We start from the raw sequence: 24,818 nt of genomic DNA, 5'->3' as shown, positions 1-24,818 counted from the left end.
TGGTTGATGCAAAATTAATTAATTTCTTAACTAAGGAACTTCCTTAATCTTTTTTGATAATTACTTTAAAGAAAATCGATACATTAAGCATCAAATTGCGCATAAATAATAAATTTTATTATGTATTTTGTATATTTATGATATTTTTTTAGTTTAGCAAATAAAATACGTTGATTAGTTAATTAAAAATGGGATTAATTATTTGGGAGAGTTGATTATTATAAATTTATGAGGTTTTTGTTAAATATTCACTAGATTTATCGTTAATTAATAAAAGCATTTGTTTTATGTTTACATTTATTTAAAAAAATATATCTTATAGTAAAACCTTAAAATAAATAATAGATTTAATACAATTTTAAGTAAAAACAACTACAATAACACTATTTATAAGATTGAGAATGGCGGAATTTCATATGCAACAATAAACACTGTTCGACTTAGAGTTGCAAAGCACGAAGCCCCTAATAAGTGATTTTATTTCAATTTAGTTGAAAAGAGGGAAAGTCTCTGTAATTGAGTGCTGCTTGGAAATTACCCGGTGCAGATGAAAACAGTCGTGCAAACGTGTGGAGGTTCGAATTTTAATCCTTCCGCAAATAAACAGAAACAAAAACGATTAAAAGTGAATTCCAAGAGCGCCAGGTGTAGTGAGTCTCGTTGTCTGGTCTCCCTTTGGAAACAAACAAAGATACACAGAGTGAATTCTAATGAAAACCTGTAGATCATGCAACTGTAGCAATGAAATAAACTAAGTGGAGTTACATATTCTGTTAGATGCTCTTAGAAAAGCGCGTGTATCTGTAAAGTGGCCATCACAGGTTTGAGCGATTTGTATTCACTGAAGTTCAGTGTGAGTTTGTGGTCATTGCCTTTACGTCGCAGAACGTACTTCCTCTCGTGACCTTTTTTTCCTTTGATGGTTAATTGGCATTCGTAGAAGAACTGGGAGCTTCCGCAGAATCGCACCGTCCACTGGGTAATGGTAATCTGCTTCTCGGATAAACACTCGAAGATGCCGGATTTGCTTATGATGACAAAGTGCGAATCTAGAGGAAACTGGACGATCATATCTTTACACAGCCTTAAGGATGGATGGACCATTTTGAAGTGTACCTCGGCATCGCTATAGACAAACTTCTTGCAGCACACGAAGCATTTGTACCCGGTGTACTTGCACTGGACTTCATGTTCCCTGATGATGCGGCCTTCGAGAACGGTTGAGCAAAGGTTGTAGCGGCAGGGATGTCTCATTCTGCGACTCTCCTCTTCTAGGTCGGTGTTGCGGAAGTCGTGGATGCTGTTTCCGCAGACTCCGCAGGTCTTGAGCTTACATTGGTAGCACACGCTGTGTCCGGAATCGCACATGTAGATCGGCGAAGTCATGTTATCACTACACGTACTGCATTTGATTAAACTCAATTTATCAGAGTCTGTATACCTTTTATCTACAAAATCTATGTTCTCACCGACGAAGTACGATTCTTCTGGACAGATCTGCTGCAGCGTGAAGCTGCTGTTCCTGCTAACAGCAAGTCTTTTGCTCCTTTTCAAGCTCAACTCGCGCGACAAATTTTTGAGCGAAATCTCTAGGTTCAACGTGCACGTTACCTCCTGAGCTCCCCTGCTCGTCATCTTCAATATATCCATATCGATTTCGATGATAGGTCCATTATTCCTCACCGGATTGTAGCTGTCCGAGTATAAGTTATTAAACGCATACTTTCCAGCCTGAACAACAACGTAGTAATTGAACGTATGCGCGTTCACCTGACTGCCCAGATATCGCAAGGTCAATTCAATTTTGCTGCTGACACTGCTTGATTGTATTAGGAACACTTCTTCCGAGTACGACATCAGCTGGTTCTTCTCGCCTGCCAAATCGTCCAGCCTGAAGACATTGCTCTCAATCAGCAGATCCGGATGGGTATGTTTGAAATGCGGCAGCACCTCTTCTCTGGTTCCTTCCCATGGGCACGATCCTAACGGCAGCACTGGACACAAATATACGAACTTCTGCATCTCGAGAACAAAACTAACACAGAACAACTGTACGCTCTACTTGTTGTTCGGTGCTGGCTTATCGTCGTTTATGCCAGATAGATAATTGCGTTGGGAATGACTAAATTTAGATAATAATAATTTCGCTTATCTGAAACACGTCGCACTAATGAGCGATTCTTTTCAATTTTCCAAAATAAGGAAAGCAGCCAAACGATCACAATAAATCAACATCGTCGCTCTTATCTCTTGCAAATTAGCTTATCTATGTTGTGTTTACTGTATTACTTATTTACCGAAAATAAGATTTCGTTCAAGCACAAATCAAATTCTCCATTTCCTCTTTGCCTCATTCACTTTATATAAAATATATAAAAAATAATATAGTACACAAAATTATTTTTTATACTTACATTATTATTTTTTTACTATACATAGTCATGTATCTTTTGCGTTGTTTATTTTTAACCGCTTTTAGTGACCTAGATTAGTTCGTTTTTAAACAGTACGGGATATTGGCGGAACTGATTACTCGCACTATGCAAGGTATTTATAAAAAAGAACTCATTATCATTTCCAAGAAATACCTTCATCAAAGATAAACAAAATATTCTGTCAATCACACTTCCTTAATAATATATTATATAATTTATAATTTAAAAAAATAACCGAAGAAAATAAAACTGTCATAAGCAATCATATTTGTTCAATTATTTAACAAAAAAATAATGTTACTAAGTAAAAAATAGTTATTAGAAGAATTAAAAATCAGTTTAACACAGAATGATGTTTTATAATAATATAAACATTATATAAAGTAGATCTACAGATGAACTAATTTAGTAATTCAGTCGATTCATCTTAATTGGAATATTGATTAATTGGGACAGCCACTTATTAGGGACAAATCTTAAAAAAACGAAAAGAAAGCTAAGGCAATAATACATATTTACTCCGCTTTTTCGGGACAATATTCTGTTTAATTGGGATGCTGTGCTTGAGCCGGATCCATGGACAGATCTGCCTGATATTTATTGTTCCAGAAATTATATCATTTTCTATTATGTAGTATGTATACAAATGTGTATTGCATACATAATAGGTATAGTTTTGTTACTTATTTTATTTTGTGCAATTTATTAAGAAAATATTAAAAAGCACTAATCCTGTAATTTTTGAGTAATTTCGGATAATTGGGCCAGCCGCTTAATTGGGACAAAATCTTAGGATGTAATTATTAAATATTATAAATAATAATAATGTTTATTGCATCAATCGTACAAAAAACATATACATTAATAAAAAGAACAAAATAAATATATATAATTTCAAAAAAGTTAATTGATACAAATGGCTATTGACCATAGGTTTTTCTGCCCTAAATATTATATTTACCCTAATTTACGTTTCATGTATATGCAGAAGAAAGCATAAGGACTAAAGAAAATTAAAACAAATGCCGAGTTAAAATAAGCAGGTAATGGGCGAAATTAATGTCCTCGCTATATCCTTGTTTGTGAGCAATGAAAGTAGTGAAAACAACAAAAGTTATATTATACTTTATATTATATATACTTTGTATACATTCATTATTAATATTTATTTATCTTCTTTAACAATAATGCGCATTTGTTACAAGGTGAATATTGATGGACTGAAAAATTATATTTTGTTTTCTTGTCTTTAAAACGTCCAAAGTTATACCTTGAAAATTTTCCCATTTTTTTAAATTATTTTAAACAAAATAGAGATACTTTAGTTCGGTTTTCATTGAAATCTGTTAAAATTTAAATTATTAAATAATTATATAATTTGAGTTTATACTGAAATGTTTCAAGGAAACGACCGTCGTTTAATTATATAGAAATAATATTTCTAGACGTATATCTGTTTATACATCTTATCAATTTGTTTCATAACTAAGCTTTATTACCTTGTCCTTAGTCATCACTACTTACTAGAATTTTTATAAAATGAAAACATATTTTTCTAAAAAAAATATAAGGTAATATTATATCTTTTTTAGTGTAGTAAAGAAGTTATTATGCAATAAATATAGGTTATATTTAGAAGTATATTTGACAATATTTGATATTGTTTATTACATAAAAAATAATGGAAGTAAAAATTGAATTATTCAAGATTTCAAAATATATCCAAAACGTTTTCGCCAGTTATGTGTTGGAAATATTTGCTGACTAACTGAGATAACGTAACGTAACGTGCTTACGTAAATTCAGCTATTAAGTTATGGAAATATGTATATCTCATACTTACAATGAAGTCAAGTTTGTTCATGTTTTTATTTATATGTGAATGATGATTTATGATGATTTTTTAATAAAATTCAGTTATTTAGGCATTTTAAATAAATAAATTTATGTAGATAAATGAATTTAGAATGAAATTGGTTCAATTTTGATTTATTTTGAAAAGCATTTTACATTTAAATTTCAGTGATAAAAACATAATTATTTGCGTTTTTCTTACAATATTTCCATGATTTTGATAATTATTTCTATAGGTTATAAGTAAATTTGCATAAAGGCCATAAAACTTAATTATTATGTAATGATCAAAATAGTATTCTTAAATTCCAATTAATCATATAGTGTTTTACTAGTATTTGTCACAATAATTTTCAGCTGACTTTTAGTAGCACAATAAAAATGTAATTTGAAATAAACTACAATTTAATTTATCATTCAAGGAATATTCCAATAAGAATGAAAAAAGATATTCTGAACTGGTATAAAATCATTAGTTTAAAAAGTTTACTAATCCTATCTAAACACTATTTAGTAAACAGTTGCTGGATACACAATACTCTATAACTTAATGATGATGTAATGATCAAAACAGTTTTAACAAGGTTTTTTTTATTATATAATGGATTAATTATCACCTGACAGTAAAAACAGATAAATAAGCTATTATTTTTCGAAATAAACAAAAATCGCGTAACAAAAAAAATGGCATATCACGGAAAACAGGAAGCGAAGTATTGTCATTATCATTCTTGCGGTTTCTTTGTAGAACGATGAGAACGGAATCGAGAGATTACAAGTTGCTGTGCTCTAGGAAAGTTGAACAATCCCTCCACTTCGAAGATGATGAGGAAGAGAAGGAAATAAGTGTGTGTTCGCAACCTGCGATCCTTTTTAGAAATTCCACGGACGTCCGCGTCGCGAAACCAAACACGGCGCGAAATCCTGACGCACACTTTAATATTATCAGATTACACTTGACGTTCTATTACTACAGGGAACAGGGACGGATTAAGGCACCGGTTTTAGGGGATATAAAAGGGCTGGAGAGTTTCCAGAGATTAAGTGAAAAGTTATTTCATTTGTAAATACCGTATCAAAGTATTATAAGTCCTTTTAATTATTAAGTTTATAAAACTGAAAATTAATCAAAATTGCTAGAAGATTATTCAATTTCTGCAACAGAAGTATAACATAAATACAGCATACCTTGGATAGTCTGGATAATCGGACAGTTTGAAATAAAAATAATCGAGAAAGTCGCATAAACATAAACGTGACTGTGTAAATGAAACATAATAGATCATTTACGTATAAACATGTATTTTACTAATGTGTACTAATTTTTAAGAATTTTATCTTTGTTGATAAATTAAGAACAAAAAAAAATGTAAGAAAAAATAAACTACATCAATACAAATTATGGACCGAAACAGTTTAACAAAAAAAAAGAGCAACTTGGGTCCCACAGAAATGTACAAACGTAAACTTACTTTAATTTACTATAATGAATTCTGATTGATTGAAATATTGAAGTTTCCTGAAGTTATGCATTGGTAAGTAGAAGTTAAATACAAGCTTAGTTCTAAAATAAAACGATGAGATTAAAATATTTGTAGAATATATCTTTACATTTTTACTACATTTTTAAACCATACGATTTGTCTCCGAGATAACATTTTTAAAGTGTTCTTGTTTACTGATATGATTCTTCATGTTAAAATTATATACTAAGATATAGTTTGAAATTACTTAAAATAAAAAAAAAACGTAGGCTAAATAATTATTGTTATAACTCAACAGTTGCTACCAAAAACATTTGATATTTTTATCCAAGTGCATTAGACGTATATCGTATCAGGAAATTCAACAACTTTAAACAATAACGTGTTAAGGGTAGAAGTGGAACCAAATTCGTGTCTAACAATCGAAGAACTCTCAAACATTTTTAACCAAATTTGGTCGAACATCCAATAATATTTGCAACAGATTAGTAAAGTATGCAGAGAAGTTGTTTGGGTACCGCATAATATGACTGAAGAAAACAAAGCTAACCGATTCATCACATACAACTTTTTGCTACAGCGACACGCTACTGAACCATTTTTTGATAGTTTGTTCATTGGAAGTGAGTCTACATCTCTAAACGGCACTTTTGTGTGTTTGGTGGAGTATTCGCGGAATCATTCAAACCTGGACAAACTGTGAATGCAGACCTTTACTGTGAACAATTTGATGGAATAAATCAATCGTTAATTGAAAAGTGTTCAGCGATTGTAACAGAATAGGCGTTATTCGGCAACACGATAATGCAAAACAGCACTGCGTAAGACGAACTCTGGATAAAATTAATGAATTGGGGTGGGTTGGTACTGCTTGGCAAAAGTTGTTGAGAATGAGGGTAGAACATTATTTATTAAAAATAAAAATAAGTTAAACATTTATTTGTCTGAATTTCCACATTACTTTCCGGTCCCCTTAATATTTACAATCTTGATTAGTCTGGTTTCAAACACAGTGACAGTGTTTTTCAATTATTTTATTTTACGGCACACTTAGATCTATAGTTAAACAAAGATCCCCATTATGGCAAACCAGTTTTCTAAGGACTATCAATATTATAGTATAACAAATTAATGCATTTTCTGCTGACAATCTGCATTTTACATCAGATATTCAATGTTTACTGATTAATAATGATGGAAGAATGAGTAAATATATTATACTTTAATCGAATATCTATTAATTTTGCAAATATTAAACTTTGTATAATTCAATTTTCCTTTAAAAAAATATTAAGGGACATAAAAACTACTCTGAAAATACTTGTCACATGGTGAAATAACTTTAAGCAGCTTTTCAGTATAAGGATGTACCAGCTATGATTTTACTGGTGTTTAATTATTACTAATTAGATTAGAGCAGGTGTCGTCAAACTTCTCTGACCGTCGACACTTTCAAGAGTTTTTTTTTTTACTTTTTGTCTACCCTTAAGTTCAAAATGACCCCCAACAATATAATATTGATCACTTTGGAACTCCTTACTCTAATAAGGAGTATATTTACATTAAGAATGATGCAAGAATAAGTAAACATACTTTAAACGTAATTAAAAACGCTTTTAAAAACATCTATTTATTTCGAATAAATTAAGCTGTGCATAATTAAATTTAAATTTCCTTTTGAAAATATTATTAAAAGACCTAAAACAAAGTTTCCTATGTTAGGAATCGTCGTCGGATAATTAATGTGTTCCGTGTATTACGGATGAGGTCTTAGGGTCAGTTCCTATTCCGTGTTTGCAGAATCGCTAAGTACACTGCACGGAGGGGTGGACCGAGTAAACATGGGATAGGAATAACCGCACGTATCAGACTGTTTACGAAGTAATTTGGTAATCAGAGTGGCCACCCTTGCATCCCTTTCCCTATGTTTGACCGGCTTTAATCTTAAATCGTTGGCTGCAACCGAACCGAAATTAAATTCCTGCGAAATCGGAACTTCTTGCATCGTTTACTTTTCCGTAGAGCAAACGCCCCGCGGATCGAGTAAAGTCATCTATCTATCTGACTGACTGCATACATTCCCATTTTGAAGAGATCAATTTAACAAACTTCAATTATTCCATTTATTGAATCCTTTCAATTATATAATTTTAGAGATTTAATAAAGTCAGTCAGTCTATATATAATTAATTAATCAGTCTCCGAGTTAAGCTCTGTATTTTGGAATACTCAATCTCTAGGTACATAGTAATAACACTTATAGTTATAACTCTATTATTATATTTTTTCTAAAGATAATATTAATGTTAAAACCAAACATTCAAAATGTATTTTTTTAAATCTTCATATATTTTTTAATATATAATTTGTAAACTCCCCATTATTAGCGAAAGACTTACTTGTTAAATATATTTTACATAATTTCTAAAATTGATAAAAGTATTTAATATTTTATTTCAAAATGTATTGTTTTTCTTATGTCATCAAAATATTTAATATTTAAAAAGACAAATTTGAGCAATTTTTATTAGTTGTAAAATGTGTATTTTAACACAAATCACAATTGCAACTTGAATCTAAATATTGTTTAAAAATGATAAAAATAAAGGTAGAAATATTATTAAATTCTGAACCAACAAAAGACAAACCTTGATATATAACATATTCAGTGAAGATTATTTTGAATACTTTTTGTTACAAGTGAATTACGAAATTACTTACTGAACAATCTAAGAATATCTGACTGAAGAGCTATCGACCTTCTGTCCTCTTTATCTATTTTTAACTGATCTTGTAGTGATTTTTGTTTTGTTTTAAGTAGTAATAATTTTATTTAAATCTATTCTGTATAAACAATAATTAAATTTAATCACAGTTAAGAAATTACTTGTAGGTAATTATACTCAATTTGTGGAATAGTAAGAAGATGTTTAGTTCTGTGTTTGAATTCATTGAATTGCAAGACGACAAAATGATGTGTGTTATATGAATGATGTAAACAAGCTAAAGATTACGACTGAAAATAATTCAATTATATGAAGATATTTTGTACAAAATCTTGTGAAGAATTGAAAATATTGATGGTTCTTGAAAATAAGTCGTTAATAAATGCTTACAGTTCCAGATGAAAAATGTTAACACTTTTATTTTTATAGTGAAAATGATCAGTGTTAGATGCAATAACTTTGTGTAAGCTATTGTTAAATGAAATAGAATGAAGCACAAACAATAATATTTAGATTCATGTTTTATAATGTAATTTCACTTGGTATGTAAGTTGAAAAAATCTTTTAATTTTCTTTAGAAATACGTATTCTAGATTATTTTTAAAGGATAAACATATACTTTTCTATGTTTCACAATTTCATTCCTAGAAAATGTAAACGTATCGATAAATTGTATGACGTTTTAGATTAGATTTACAAATACTTTTAGATAACGATAATATATTATAATCGACAAGTATTATAAACAAATTAGTTGCAGTTACCTCAGTTGATACAATGAAAATCCTCATTCTAGTAATAGTGATTTTGTGCGAAGAAGGTGAGTATTCTTCATAAATCTTCTCAATGAGCCAAAATAAGAATGTGGAGTTTAGCTCTGTGTTTGAATTGTTTTTCGTGCGAGACGAGTATCAAAGACAGTGTCTGTCACATGTCCGATGGAAATGAGCCGAAGGTGGTTGACTGCGATGGATTAAAGTACACGGGAATATTTCCTAACCAAGAATTTCCCATCGGTATTTATTACAACATCAATATCGAAGATCAAGAGGAAAACCATAATTGTTTATATCTAAGTATTCTATATTTAGAGATTTAAAAATCTATATGTACTGATTATTTTCTTTTTTAGGCGATGGTGTATACATGTACAGAAACTGCGTCCGCGGTACTTTGGAGACAATTAAAGGATATTGCGACTTGCTCGAGGAGAACGAGAAGTTCAGTTGTAAAGTATGCGATGGGGATAGATGTAATATCACTTCGTCCTTACATAATCTGAAATCGCTGTGGTCCGTAACGCTTTTACTATCTGCATTTATAAAGCTGTTAAATCATAGCATTAGTTTTTATTAGATAAGATAATCTTCAAATGAATTGTTTCTAAAAATATCATATTATTTAAATGTTTTTTTTAGAGAAATGACAAAATTATAAATTTAAAGAAGACTAAAATATTTTTTATCAAGCAGAATGCAGTTTGGAAAATGCTAAATAATTGCATAATCATTCCAATATCTGTTTATAATTAACCATAACCATAGTCTTGTAAACTTGTAAATAATATTTATATGTAATGACCTATATGGCCTATATTTTTTAACAATAAATATTAAAATTATTAATTTATTGAATTTATTATTAGATATGATTTTTTTTTCTAAAAAAATATATTATTTACTTTTCTTTTAAATATGCTTAAATATAACGTTAGTAATTATTTTACATAAACATATAATCAGATTGTGGAAAAAATAAAAGATACGCATATTTATTTTATAAAAAATTTAAAAAAAATCACTACTATCGTTTGTTAAACATCCAGTTCAAAACTTTTTTCGATACATCTGTAAATGATTATTAATTTCATTATACAATGGAAGGAACCTCGCTTAACGAGTTTAAACTGTTCAAAATGTTTTAAAAATGATGTAACAGGCACGCAATCCTGGACTTCTCCACTTGTTATGCGAAACGTCGCTCGTTACGCAAGTCATTTTTCTTACAATTCATTTACACATTTACACAATTCGAACTTACACATTGATTTTGGCCATCGCGAAAACGGATATGTGAATTGGTGCATCGTCTTGATTATGACCAAACGCGGCACCTATCTTGTTCCCCATCTCCAAATTTTCAGTCAATATGTGATGCACAGAACTTTTTGAAATGCATACAATTGCTGCTAGCTCACGCACTTTCAGTCGACGGTCATTCAATACTATTTTGTAGATTTTTTTCAACATTCCTGGCGTGGTCACCTCATTTGTTCGACCATTGCTACGATCGTTTTGGTAGCTCGTACGACCTCGTTTAAAGCCTGCCACCCAATATTTTGTAGACAAATGAGTAGAATCCCCAGAGTAGAATCTAGCTTGGCTTTGATATTAGTTGGACTGAGACCTTTTAATTAAAAGTATTGTATCAATTTTTTCCATGTTTACAAATTCACTGACAGCGTTCACTATTGATGATCAAACACATACTAAACAACGTAACGTCTTCAAACTTAAGCTTTATAAGCTAGATACTTTTAATCAAAGTATTTTTTTTTTCAAACAAAAATCACCATTTGATACTTCTGTAGGTCAAAGTTGCCCTCCTATTCAGTTTGTAAAGGTATGTTTGGCGACGCACAGTATGAGAAGTTTACTTATTTATGTTACTATATTGCCTCTTTATGTTTATTAATAATATATGTGTGATAATATTCAGTTTCTGAATTTTTCATAGAATTTTTAAAAAAATTATATTTTGTTAAAGATATTTCTTTGTTTCTCGTTAATTTATTCAGTTTATGTATTTCCTAAATACATTTCATAGACACTAAAAATAAAACTTAATAGATATTACCAATTATGTTATGATTTATTTAAAATTCCAATTTGATTCATATTTGCATTTTATTCTAAAATACAGAGGAAACAAGCATCTCGCATAACAAGCAACAGAAATTGTAACAAAAATTACTCACTTAATGAGCGACTTTTCGTATAATAAGTGAAGAGGAGAAGGGAAGTCCTAGATTGTGTGCCTGCTACATCTTTTTCTTAACTAGTTACCCGTTACGAGTAAGATTCTCGTTAAGCGAGGTTGGACTGTAGTTTATATAAATTAATAATTTTCAATCACGCAACATCACGCATTAGGCAAATTCAAATTAGACATGATGAAATGCAAAGAAACATTTATCAATGTATTTCGCGGAATATCATTTTTAATAGGTGAAAAGTAATTATCAGCACATCATATATGCTTATCTAATCTATAGATATTGCAATTTATCAACGTCCCTGATACTTTATGAGCGAGCTTCATTTTTTAGTTAGAGTTTGAGCCGTTCACTCGTGAAATATGAAAGCTTACTTAGTTCTCTTTTCTATTGGTTTGCTCTTCGGAACAGGTAGGTGTATCATTATTAATTTATTATCAATCTATTATATGAATTCATAGGACATTGTTATGTTTGGTCGCACAAAATAATCTGCTTAATTTATATAATTGGGTCGCTCTTCATTATCATGTTAACGTCATTAACTGAATTAATTAATTTAGTAAATATTGCTTATGTTACGTGTAAGTTTTGTTGCATTATTTGTAATTATTATTTAACATATTTATGACCATATGGATGACAACTGACGTCTTTCAAACCTATTTATAACTAATTTTTAACTATTTGTTAAAACAGATATTGATGGAGTAAATATGATTTAAATAATATTCGGAACATTTTATTAGTCTGGGTTTACATTAATTATATAAAATTAAAACGTAGATGCGAGGATAATAATTGGATTTGTTAAATGACATAATTAAATTTATTGATTAGAAATTATCGATTATGTCTAAATAAATTAACAAATTGACAAGTTTTATTGAAAAAATGATTGTCCCTTTACAGATGATAGTTATTGATTTTTATTTTACGTTTTTCAAATTGTACTTAATACAATAATAATAATATACATTTTTTTTATTAATTGTAGCGATTTTTTAAATAAATGTATGAAACTGGTAATTTGATATTGTGTTATTGTCTATTTTTATTGCTTCATCCTATGACTACAGTGGAACCTTGCTTAACGAGCATTTCGCTTAACGAGCAAAATAAATTGTAAGAAAAATGACTCCAAAATGGAACGCATTTTCGTATATTACATTAGTTTATATCGGGAAAATTCTATTGAGTGCTTGTTAAGCTAGGTTCCACTGTATGGTTTTCTTTGATAACAAATACATCAATAGATTAGTTTATTTGAATGATAATTTGGTTGGTAGATAAACTATTGAAAAATTGTTATTGTATAAACTTGCTTTTTTCTCTCTACCTCAATTGATATAGAGAACAAACTCATTGTTTTGCAAGGTGAAATTGATGATAAAATGATCATAGATAAGACTAAAAAGTATTAATTTCATCTTAGACAAAAACTAGATTTCTATAATAAAATAAAATTTATTATCAAATGTGAAGATGAATCATTTCTGTATATTTGAAAATCTAAAAAATAAAATAAATTTAGACTTGAATTGAATATTTATGCTTATTATTAATTTTTGATCTTCATTCTTTGGTGGTTTATAAATTATTATTTAAATATTATTAACTATATTTAATCCGCCACAATATTGGTCCAATGCAATGTTAAATTTCATGACTCAGGCAAATTTGGATTTAAGGATCCCGTAAAATTTGAAGTTGGGGTCGTAGGAAAAGATTTAGTTTTAATTTTCATATGTTAATATTTATAAAAGACTTCAACTCTGCATGCTACGCTATTTGTGTTTGCTTTACACTGTTTGTAAAATGATTTCAACTCTTATAAGGTATACTCGGTCCTCTTTTTATGCGTACTCTTTTTATGCGGTTTTGAAGTTATGCGGTTTTTATTTCAAGAAGCATTTTTTTAAATAACTATTTTAGGCCATTTTGACACGTTTTGACATAAATTGGCAAAGCATTTCATCGAAAAAGATGATAATTCTGAACGAGCATTCAAGTTTCAACGCGAGCTTCAGAATTGCATTTCTGGATATCAGGAATTGTACAAAAAAATAGTAAAGCCATCGCAAAGTTCAATCACTGATTATATTGTCAAAGGGAAAAAAAATCAACATGCGAAGTTGAGACTAATTTTACTTGTGAAGAATCATTATCTTCAGGACATAGATCTGATATGCTGACTGATTTCGAACCAGTTCGCAAATTATGCCGAACACTCTCATATAGCGACGATAATTCTAAATTTTTACGAAAGAAAAACTTTCGTAAAAATTTTCTGTATTATTTTTTCTAAAATTTTTCCGTATAAATTTAGAAGGAATATGTTAAGATTATACTTTTTTGAAATTTAATATACTTGTCTATGATAGTAAGACTAATTATTTTTCTGAAATTTAATAAACCATTTTTTATGCAATTTTCGGTATATTGTAACTCATTGATTTAGTTTTATGCGGTTTTAAAAAATTATGTCTAGTCCTTTTTTGTGCGATTTATTTTTATGCATTTTCCTGTGGAACATATCTACCGCATAAAAAGAGAACCAAGTGTATTTGTATTTGGTTGCATTTCTATGGATGTTGATGTTTAATGTAGTCTAAATTGTAAGATGTGTTTAGCAATATCTATGGTCTTAATGTTTGTTTGGGTGGTTCAAGCTGTTGGATTGGACTGTTGGCAATGCAATAGCCTAGAAGAATCTTGTGAGGCGAACACAGAGAAACAGCAATGGGAGCAGGACTGTGAAAAACAGAGTTATGATGCCGTTTTGGGTCTTCCATCTTTTTTTGCACCGAAAATTCCATTTCCTCTGCTCGAAGAGGCGAGGGGCATGCCTAAAATGAATTGCGTCACATTCCGTAAGTCCGGATCAGTCCAACATTGAAAGAAATGGTGCTATAATATTACCTTTGAAGGTTTCGAAACGTATACAACCAAAACCTGCATGAAAAGGGCAACGGAACAGGTGAAGGTCTTGTGCGAAACCATCCACGACTATCTCAACATACCCGTTGAATGTGATGTTTGCGACGAAAACTACTGCAACTCATCAAGCAAACTTAATGTGCACCACACTATAATGCTTCTTGTGTCTATGTTTATGTTCTTTCAATATTACAAATATTAGTTAATAAAAGAACGTTTCGATGCGAATATTGAGATTTATTTTTTATAGCCAATGCCCTCAAATGTTATCAGTGTCGCGGTGCCAACAGCGATTGCGAGAAATTGAAAGATGTTACAGAAGTGAACTGTGAGAGCTTGATGTTTGGTACATCCGGTTATCCCGACAACTTCAAACCACCATTTCAATCTCCTATGTTAAATGGCAAGACACCCTTATGCGTTCATTTTGGTATGTATCTAAAGATTTGGTAGTTCCATTCTTTTTTTATAAACTGATGTTTTAGCTTACGATATTCAAACGTATAGAGGATGCATGATGACTGAGAAAACAGAATTAGCAACGCAGTGTAATAAATTGAAATCGGATTTTCAAAATGTAAATGAACCTTACACCTGTGACTATTGCGAATTAGATAATTGCAATGGTAATTCTAGAATCACAGGACACCCATTCGCACTGCTGATGGCCAGTTTACTATTCATTAAGGGTGTTCTATTACACTAATTTTCATAATAAACAACGTTGTTGTTATATTAATGAATAAAAGACTATTTTTTTTTTATAATATCTGTAATACTATGTCCAAATAAAGAAAAAAAGTGATTAATGTTTCAAAAGTTGCCTACCTTATTTAAGCAAAATTTCTTATAAGTAAAATAAATGTGGAATCCAGATATCTACCGCAACTGTAGTAAGACGTAACTAAATCCATATTACAAATAAGAACAAGAACTTATAGTCTGCGGAAACAAGAATTAGGTAATAACAATCAAAATATATAGTTTAAAATGAAATTATATTATTTATTTTTTAATATCTATATTAGATTTAATTTCAATATTTTTTTGGCGGCCTGCAGGTGTAATAAGTTTTTTCTTATTATTCTGGTCGTTCATTATTAACTATTTTTTTATAAAAGAGACTGTGTTTAAGAAAACTGGATTTAATTTAATTTGCCATAGATTATAAGTGATTTTTTAGTTTTATGCATTTAAAAAATATTCTAGATATTTATCACAATTATAAGTATAGAATCATTATACTAAATAAAATTTGAAGTATTTTTTTGCATAAATTTGGTATCCATTTTTATTAAATTAAATACTTTTTATATGAAGTAGGTAAAACAAAAAATTGGATGGAAGTAGTGTCTTTTGAATGACGTCTATCAATGTTACAATTATTTAGTTCTGGCATTTATCAGTTGTTAATATTAGCTTTGTTAATACCCAAATTAAGTATATTTTTTGTGAGAGTTGTTTGTGTAGGTACAATTTTAACATGGAGAATAAAAGCGTTCATTTTCGTCATATTTTGCTTTATTATTTCCGAAAAGGAAAGAACGCAACATAAGCTGCTAAAAGCTCTAAAAGAAAGACAGTGCCGAAATTGATAAACTGCGATCTGGAAGTTGATGATGATCAAATCAAAGCCATAATCCTCTCCGATTGCAGAAAGGTTAAATGTATCGCACACAACAATTGGGATTCATTAAAAATTTAAAATCTACGATTCGGATCTCAAACGAAATTAAATTGAACCTTTTTTAAACGGATAATCACTAGTGATGAAAAATGGATAGTTTGTCATATTGTTTAGTTAACATCGAACGAAAGCGGTTATGGTCCTAAGAAAATGAACCAACGCAAACAACATCAAAAGCTGAAATGCACCAAAAGAAAATTATGCAGTTTGGTGGGATTACAAAGGTATTGTGTGTATGGTCGCTAACTGGACAGATTAAACTCTACAATTTAAAAAAAATCGGTAAATCGTAAAGATGTTGTATTCAACCATTATTGAATAAAGTTGAATAATTATATAATTTCATTTGTATCAGAAAATTGGCAATATCTTTGTTGCCAACCGAATACATTAAACAACATATTGTTCTAATAGTTCGATGATTACATAAATTATTTAATAAAATTTTAAATATTAAAAAAAAATATTGTGCAATTAATATTAATTTTGTAATGTAGCCCTAAATATATTATAAACTTTACAGAAAATTCTTTGTAAAGCATCTGTGAACACTCAGATAAGTATTATTCGTTTATTGGTTTCAATAATTTATATTTCATTGTACGTTACATAAGTATACCAGTCGATGTTTTCACTGCTGTAACCAGTCTTATGGAAATTCAACATTTATTGAGTTAATAGTCATAAATAAATAGCTCTTTGTATCAGTTTTTATTTCTGTATATGTTTTGTTTTTGTACGACTGATGCAATAAACATTAAAAAAAATATATAGATATACATATACAGTTAAAACCTTGTTGGTACACATATGCACCATACTCAACTACTTTTTTCCCTAATAAATAATTTCAATTTTAATAGCAGAATTCGATCAATTGAGATTTAATTAATAGAATTATTTCTAAATTTTGATTAAAAACTTTTTTTTCTACTTTCAGGAATGAAATAATGAATCATAGTGTCATGATATATTATAAAAAATATTCGATTTTACATATTAAGTACACCTCTTTTAAGTATCCCTCTTTTTACACGGTACTCGTTTTACATATTTTCGTCGTTTAAAAATAAATTAATCAATAAATATTAAAAAATAATCGATTTACGTGTTTTTATCAAAATACTATCTACCGTGTAAAACGAGAGATAGGGGTATTATATATAAACGTTGCTATTATTGATTACTACATTACATGTAATAAATTCATTAAAATTATATTTTATGAATGTTATTTCATTTATTGTAAAGAGTTATTTAATATTTATATTTAAATTGCATTATTATTGTATAGAGTTTACTTACCTGAAATAGAAAATGAAATTCTTGCGTTTCATTATTTGTAGTTAAAGGGAAAATATATTACTGTTATTATTAAAATAGCGTAAATAAATGATGTTAATGTAGAATCATATATATTCATCATAAAATTTACAATTAAATGAAACATCAATTAAATATACAATATACGAGTTTTGTATTCGTCTTTTAAATTTTGTTTATAATATATGTACTTTAATTTTCTTTATTTTATATTTTACTTTACTTTTTTTGGGTTGTTGCTGTATGTTTGTAGTCGATTACGTTTCGTTCGACGTATAACAAACGCAATTGAATGTGGATATCGATGGATCCGTGCGCGGGTTCAAATGTGCTGCTGCTGCTCGACCGTTCCGTTTCGCTACTTACCATATACTTGTATATACAAAAAATCACAATTTGGTCATTAAATAGAATCATAATGAATTAGATTATGTACACACTCATCGATGCTTTTTCTTTTTAAATATATTATGTACAGAGATAATGCAATTTACAGTTCCACTGCGTCCGTTCTTCGGATAGAATGGACGTTGCATGGAAGATGGGCGTGTATTGTCACGGTACCCTGACACCCGTATAAAAGAACGGCGAAACTCTCATTCGAAACACTGTGGTTAACTGAAGGCAGCTGTCTGCCGTTTACGTAGCCGCGAAGAAGACGAGGCCGCTGGAGATCAAAGGAAGGAGCACCAGGCAAAAAGCGGCCGGCGGCGATGACGTGGATGACTTGGTGTGCGATCCGTCATCAGCCATCACGCTGCTGGCGATGACTACCGGGGATCCTGCAGATACGCTGGACACCTCGGGCGCCACGCATGATGGAGCCGGCGGCGATGCGGTGTAGTTATCGAAGCCCTGGCACCGCAGGCGATGCTCCCCCAGGCAGGCGCTGTACGCGATGGCGTGCGGTATGTAGCTCTGGTCGAAGGTGCCGGTGAACAGGGTTGTAGCAAGTGGACCTAATGCGTACACCGGTACATCCTCACCTAACAAAAAACAACATTTATTACAGTTACAGAACCTTTATAAATTTATGATTTCAATCAAATTTCAATTAACTAATGTAATAGTGTAATAGCATAACACGTAAAATCTCAAAGTCCATAATGCAAAACTTAATTAGCCTCTTGTTTTATGTTATTATCTACAAAACATTTGAATGAATCTTAATCGTCTTACTAAACGCTTCTTACTTATGTATCGTTAAGGCTAAAAGTTTTACGAAATCAAGTATGATCACACTATCAAGTTTCATATAGCTTGATTTAGTAAATAAATAGATAAAAAATTAACTAGATATTGTAAAGTTTAATTAGAATAGGAAAATAAATGATAAAATACTATTTTCGGAGCAGAAAACCCCAATTAAAAATTGGAGCTAATACAAATTTATATATAAACTTTCTAACAGCATTAGAACCGATGAATAATTTACAAGAAAATTGTAACATAAAACGTCGTAGTAAATCGTAGCATTGCCATAATTCTACAACTTCAATTCAAAATACAGTGGAACCTCGGTTAACGAGCACTTTTCGTAACGAGTAATTCGCATAACTCAAAATAATTTGTATAAGAATGACACGTTTAACAAGTGGCGAGAAGAAATAATGTCACGGAACTTTAACAAGCTCTACATCAGGGTTAGCCAACAAGTCGATCGCGAAGCCAATTTTGGTCGATCGCGCAAGTTTATGTTATTTTATATATATGAACATAGCATGTATTTCACACCTCCTCCTACTTAGACTGCGCCTATGACAACATGTAGATCTCCACACATTTTTAAGATAAAAAGTAGATTTTATGTACACAAAAGTTGGCCACCTCTGATCTACTCTACTACTCTACACTCTTCGAGCATTGTTTTGAGGATTTTAATATTAATATTAGACATTTATGGAAATATCACTTCCATATCATTGCCTGACTCAAGATTATCGAAAAGGCGTGGGAAAAGTTTACCAAGAGAACCCTCATTTCTACTTTGGAAGAAATTTTGGCCGGAGAGCGTTTTCGAATTTTACTTTGAGGGGTTTGAGACAGTACCTGTGGAGCCTGTATTCAACAAGATTGTCACGTTATATCACGGGGTTGGATGTGGAATTATATGGATGATCTTGTGGACGAGCACAGCCAAGAGTTCATGGAGTTGCATTGTGAATACACTCGGTCCTCTTTTTATGCGTACTCTTTTTATGCGGTTTTGAAGTTATGCGGTTTTTATTTCAAAAAGAATTTTTTTAAAGTAACTATTTTAGGACATTTTGACACGTTTTGACACAAATTGGCAAACCATTTCATCGAAAAAGATGATAATTCTGAACTGATTTCGAACCAGTTCGCAAATTATGCCGAACAATCTCATATAGCGACGATAATTCTAAAGAAAAAAATGTGAAGAAAGATTAACTTTCATAAAAAAATTCTGTATTTTTTTTTGTAATTTTTTTCCGTATAAATTTAGAAGGAATATGTTAAGATTATATTTTTCTGAAATCTAATAAACTTGTCTATGATTGTTAACGTTTTTATAAAATTATGAAAAAAAAATTCAGAAAGAATATACTTAGACTAATTATTTTTCTGAAATTTAATAAACCCTTTTATGCGATTTTCGGTATATTGTAACTCATTGATTTAGTTTTATGCGGTTTTAAAAAAATATTTAGTCAAATTTTTATTTGTATTGGATTATGTTTCATAATTGACATGATGATATCATGGAAAACGATAAAACTGTAATTTGTGAATTTATGTCTTATATCACATATTGTGAGAATACTAAAAATAATAAGTTATTATTAAGGTTACAGTTCAAATAGCTTTACTATTTGTACATACTCAAATATAAACTTACTACCAATAAAAGAAATAGGATTTTTTTACAAAAAAATACTTATATCATTGAAACCCTGTCTTAATTAATATTTTAATGGGTAATAATAATACCTCCATGGGTGGCCCATTGTCTGGGAACTGCGGATCCGTGAATCTGGTTTCGGTCTTCAGTGGCAGTCGTAGTGTTGATTGGTATGATGCGCGGAGTGCTGAATCCAGGTCCGTTGCCATACAGGATCATAGTGTAGGGTTGACCATCGACGTCGGAGACTTTGCTGTCGGGTCCTGCGGAAAGTAAAGCGAATCAGGATTTGCTGACCTTTTGTTTGTGGACCGGTGTGTTTACCAAGAATGGGATGGCCGCGAGGCGTCGCCTGTCCGCCCATTGTCAGCACGTGGGAATGGTCAGATGTGAGCACGAGGAGGGTCTCGGTCGGATTAACCAAAGCCAAAGCCGCCAAAAGGGCAGTCTCCATCGCCAATGTCTCGTCTAATGCTCTGTAAGCGTTATTGTAATGATGAGCGTGATCTATCCGGCCTCCTGAAAACAAAAATAAACACATCATTAATCCTGCAGACAAAAATTAAAACTTATACCAACAATGTTACATTTATTTTGTAGTCTTCATATTTATTTTGTAGATTTTTTAAAATAAAATCAATGACTTTGAAGTAATCTCAAACTAAATATTACTAGATATAATAGTACCAAAGAACCTCGGTTCTCAAACAAACAAAAAAGGACAGATTTCCAAACAAATAATCGGTTTCATAATATTTTATATTAATTCTCATGGGGATAATGGTTTCGGTTTTTGAATAATTCCGTTTTCGAATAGTCTTTAGAAATGAATTAGGTTCCACTATATATAAATGAAAGTTTTTAATACAGTTATTTAGTGAATTTGCAAATTATTTAATTATTATATAAGATTTTAAATACTATTTTAGAATAACTTCTGATATCTTTTGCAAGAAGTCTTTATATGACATTAAAAAACTCGTGAACTAAATAATTGTGTCATTCAAACTAACATTAATTAAAAAAGTTTTCATTATAACCTGCATAAGAAAAACTTTTTAATTAATGGTAGTTTGAAGAATAACACTATTTAGCAAACCCAAAGTCGACTAAAATATTCAAAATTAAAATCATAGAAAATAAACAGTAATAAAATTTTTATGCGGTCCTCGATAAGTCCGGTTTCAAACAGTCCGGGATATTGGCGTCGCACTATGCTGCTGTATACTTGAAATGTATGTGTTCATTGTTAAACGAATCGAAAAATTTAATGGATAACTATTGTAAAAGTTTTGATTTAGCTTTCTTAAATTTAAAATGATTTGTCTCCATGGGAATTGAATAAAAAAAATCGGACCAGAAAGCAGAATACAAGAAAAAAATCAAGGAACAAATGGATATTACGCAATTGAGGAAAATTCAATTTCACGAAAGTTTTCTCTCTTGTGCGGCCGACTCGGAGGAATCAATTTACAGATGTTCTCACCTTCGACAAACAGGAAGAATCCTTTGGGATTCTTGAGTAGAATCGAGAGGGCCGAACGGGTCATGTCTGCAAGAGAGGGATCGCCCGTTGGGCCCGGATCCCTGTCGGCCTCGAAGTCCATGTGAGAATACGAAAACAATCCTACAAATAAAATCAAAACATTCCACATAAACAAAGAACAGGAGAAACAGACGGAATTTCACTTTAATGATTGTTACCAATATTAATTCCACTGCTAGAACTATTATTATTATTATTACATTAATCCGGAAGGTAATAATGATGCAAATAAATATCAATAATGGATGTAATGGGATAATTATGTATGGAATATGGAGGGATGTTCACGCTTTCAGTTAAATTGAATTGAATTACAGGTGGGATGTGAATTCTAAAGGAATGCAATTGCATGTTCGATAAATTTGTATTTATCGCCTACGCTACTTTAACGTCCTTTGAGTCGCAAGATCAATAAGAGAATTCCAATTAGTTGGAGAGACACGGGAAATGTATGTTTTATAGAAAATCATCAAAAGAGGATTTTATTTTTAGTTTTTTCTTTCTCGTTTCTTTTTGTTTGTTTTTTTTATTGAATTCAATTCGAATCCAATAAAAGGGGAGACCCGAACGCGATTCGATGCGGAAAATTAGAAATCCACTTAAGGGGCCGTGCGGACGTACGGAGTTGGCCAGTAGTGTCCACTTTCCATTTCGCCTCATATCTCTCCTCTACTCCTATGTGCGCTTCGAGATCCTTCCGTTTCCCGGTAGAAACGGACAAACTTTACCGACCTCCTCTCCCCCACCCAATGGACAGGCCAGGAAATTCAGTTTTCGCCAGTGTTTGGTTTTGATGGTCGACCGAGATTTTATGTAACAAACTTCAGTGTGTGTGTAGTTTCCACAACGCCAGCCAGATATATGTGCGCGCTGCAGTTGTCAACTATTCGACTTCTCATTATACTATGTTACATTTTGTATGCCAGAGAGTATTTGTGCATGTGGAAATGTACCGACACATTTCTGTTTCCATACATACAGACGTACAAAACAAGTCGACAGACGAATGCGTAGTATATGCATGGAAACAGCGGTGCTGTCGCCTGCTTGCAAAACTTGATTCGTTGCCTAATTACAAAACGAAAGAAAAAACTCAATGCTTTCCTAGAATTGCGATACCTTTAATAAATAATATTGACAACTTTTCAAGAATTTGTTGATCTCAGTACAAGGATTTACATCGGAATATCAGAAAAGTTATCACAGTATAAAAAGCAAATTAAAATCAGAATATTTTGTGAAGAAAACTTAACTTAATGAAAAATTTACATTTAATCATTCAAGTACTATCTGTATCAAATCATATTGCTTGTATTTCTTAGGATTGAGATATTGTAGATACGCCCTTTGGTCTTAAATGGGTCAATAAAAATTGTTAAATAAATATATAGATAATAAATAGTAACTGTCAGAAAATCTCTGGCTAAATTTCCTCACTATATATATTGTATTATATGAAAAAATATCTTTTCTGAATTTCACTCTACACAATGTCACAAATTAGATTAGAAAATTCAATAAATTTTACACTAAAATGTAGCCACAAATGTACACTACAACTCTTGTTATCAAAATATTCCCTCCTACCTAACTATTCAACGTGTACGCACCAAAATACGAACGGACTTATGTAACAACTCAATCAAAATACTTGAAAAGTAATAAAATAGGTGTAGCACTTTAAAAATAAATGATAAATTCTAAAGTCAAATTTTGTAAAGTATAATTAATTAATAAAATGTCAATCACTAATTTATTTCATTCTTAAGTCTCCATATTTTTAATAATTGATTCAATATTTTTTTATTAATTTAGTTAGTGTTTCAAATGTACTTATTGAAAATTCAAATAATGTTATTAAATAATGTTAATAACTTATATAACAATTAATCTAGCAACTTCTCATTTCTTGAATATATTGTAAAAACTTATTTACCGCTTCCTCTATTAACGCTAATTCTGTATAACTTAGTTTACTCGAAGTCTATAAAAGCTCTAAATTTACCTATTTGCTATATATTAATATGATTTAGTTTATGTCGCCATTAAAGCAAGTATTCCGATATTCCATAAAATAACTAGTTTAATAAAAAACGATATACAATAGTTAAATTATAGATTATTTTTATTATTTGATATTTTAACTAGTTATTCTATATATTACCTATTTACTCTACCAGAATTATATTTTACACCAGTAGCTATACATTTCTGTTAAACCTTCAACTTTATCACCTCACCAAGTACAAGTTAGTTTTAGTTTGACTGCATTCTGCCGTTAGACTAAGAAATTCGATTCACAACTTTTAGAAAATAGTATTCATACAAATACCGACTATTTTCCATTACTATTTAATGTTGGATGATATATAATTTTAACTGAGATCTCCTACATCATTGAAGAGCAAAATTTCCAAAGATTTTCTTTAAATATTTAGAAGTTCAGATTAAAACAGCAGACAAATAAATAAATTAATATTATTGAATTTATATATAGGGATAAAAAATGAATGATGCATAAGTTCTTTAGGTTTGCATATTTAAAGAGTTCGGACTATTTGTGATATTGCTGTACTTAATGTATTTAATTATATCTAATAGTTATTTAACAAGTATTGAGTATTAAGTAGTCTTGAAGTTCTCAAAATGTTGTTTTATAATAAACTATTATCAAGTAAATATAATGAATGAACTTGAAATACTGTCGTGTAAGAAATCTCTGGATTATCTCAAAGATATTTCGTTGTAGAAGGGGTTTATGAGTATTAAATGCAATATTCTTAATTAGTATTATTGCAAATATCAGTGTTTTTATTGAGAAGTCAACTATACAAGTGTTGATCTCATGGATTGTAAACTAAGAGTTACATTTTCCTCTTAAGTTAATAATTAGGAAGTAAGTGTTATTTCCTGGACTCTCCAAGTAAGACTATGTTCACCTTTCGGCCCTTCAACTATGACTAAA

At 30.5% G+C, this 24,818-nt stretch overlaps 4 protein-coding genes across 5 annotated transcripts in view; 2 read left to right on the top strand and 2 right to left on the bottom strand.

The window, feature by feature from the left end:
* Nucleotides 1-387: 387 nt before the first annotated feature.
* LOC108565568 (E3 ubiquitin-protein ligase siah-1-like) lies at nt 388-2,093 on the bottom strand. Its single transcript, XM_017925101.1, has one exon. The coding sequence runs from the start codon at nt 2,020-2,022 to the stop codon at nt 784-786; it is 1,239 nt and encodes a 412-aa protein (XP_017780590.1). The 5' UTR covers nt 2,023-2,093; the 3' UTR covers nt 388-783.
* Nucleotides 2,094-9,254: 7,161 nt separating this feature from the next.
* LOC108565571 lies at nt 9,255-10,084 on the top strand. Its single transcript, XM_017925106.1, has 3 exons — nt 9,255-9,319; nt 9,375-9,575; nt 9,632-10,084. The coding sequence occupies exons 1-3, from the start codon at nt 9,277-9,279 to the stop codon at nt 9,853-9,855; spliced, it is 468 nt and encodes a 155-aa protein (XP_017780595.1). The 5' UTR covers nt 9,255-9,276; the 3' UTR covers nt 9,856-10,084.
* Nucleotides 10,085-11,831: 1,747 nt separating this feature from the next.
* LOC108565576 lies at nt 11,832-15,213 on the top strand. Of its 2 annotated transcripts, none has more exons than XM_017925114.1 (3): nt 11,832-11,905; nt 14,685-14,864; nt 14,920-15,213. In XM_017925114.1, exons 1-3 carry the CDS (start codon nt 11,857-11,859, stop codon nt 15,138-15,140), a joined length of 450 nt encoding a protein of 149 aa, XP_017780603.1. In that variant the 5' UTR covers nt 11,832-11,856; the 3' UTR covers nt 15,141-15,213. The 2 variants fall into 2 exon arrangements, with proteins under 2 accessions (XP_017780603.1, XP_017780602.1); XM_017925113.1 differs by lacking the exons at nt 14,685-14,864; nt 14,920-15,213 and adding exons at nt 14,167-14,367; nt 14,425-14,654 and having other exon boundaries at nt 11,833-11,905.
* A 2,403-nt stretch (nt 15,214-17,616) lies between these two features.
* Nucleotides 17,617-24,818, bottom strand: part of LOC108565566 (alkaline phosphatase-like) — a gene marked incomplete at its 5' end in the record, with an annotated part of 65,685 nt that continues 58,483 nt past the window's right edge. Inside the window, 4 exons of the mRNA XM_017925100.1 lie at nt 17,617-18,430; nt 20,397-20,570; nt 20,632-20,826; nt 21,794-21,934. Of these exons, the coding sequence (XP_017780589.1) occupies nt 18,084-18,430; nt 20,397-20,570; nt 20,632-20,826; nt 21,794-21,934 (857 nt within the window). The remainder of the gene's footprint in view (nt 18,431-20,396; nt 20,571-20,631; nt 20,827-21,793; nt 21,935-24,818) is intronic.

This window comes from Nicrophorus vespilloides, unplaced genomic scaffold (assembly GCF_001412225.1).
Source record: "Nicrophorus vespilloides isolate i.1.1-1 unplaced genomic scaffold, Nicve_v1.0, whole genome shotgun sequence".
Classification (NCBI taxonomy): domain Eukaryota; kingdom Metazoa; phylum Arthropoda; class Insecta; order Coleoptera; family Silphidae; genus Nicrophorus; species Nicrophorus vespilloides.
Note: the sequence above shows the minus strand (reverse complement) of the source record. Positions and strands in the feature narration are given on the sequence as shown.

What these genes read in the sequence shown, in the direction of transcription:
- LOC108565576 (XM_017925113.1), top strand. Translation starts at nt 11,857, where the DNA reads ATGAAAGCTTACTTAGTTCTCTTTTCTATTGGTTTGCTCTTCGGAACA. An exon ending in TGGTTTGCTCTTCGGAACAG is followed by an intron (nt 11,906 to 14,166) that starts GTAGGTGTATCA and finishes GGGTGGTTCAAG; the next exon opens with CTGTTGGATTGGACTGTTGG. An exon ending in AATGAATTGCGTCACATTCC is followed by an intron (nt 14,368 to 14,424) that starts GTAAGTCCGGAT and finishes TTACCTTTGAAG; the next exon opens with GTTTCGAAACGTATACAACC.
- LOC108565571 (XM_017925106.1), top strand. Translation starts at nt 9,277, where the DNA reads ATGAAAATCCTCATTCTAGTAATAGTGATTTTGTGCGAAGAAG. An exon ending in AGTGATTTTGTGCGAAGAAG is followed by an intron (nt 9,320 to 9,374) that starts GTGAGTATTCTT and finishes TGTGGAGTTTAG; the next exon opens with CTCTGTGTTTGAATTGTTTT. An exon ending in CCATAATTGTTTATATCTAA is followed by an intron (nt 9,576 to 9,631) that starts GTATTCTATATT and finishes TTTCTTTTTTAG; the next exon opens with GCGATGGTGTATACATGTAC.
- LOC108565568 (XM_017925101.1), bottom strand. Translation starts at nt 2,022, where the DNA reads ATGCAGAAGTTCGTATATTTGTGTCCAGTGCTGCCGTTAGGATCGTGC.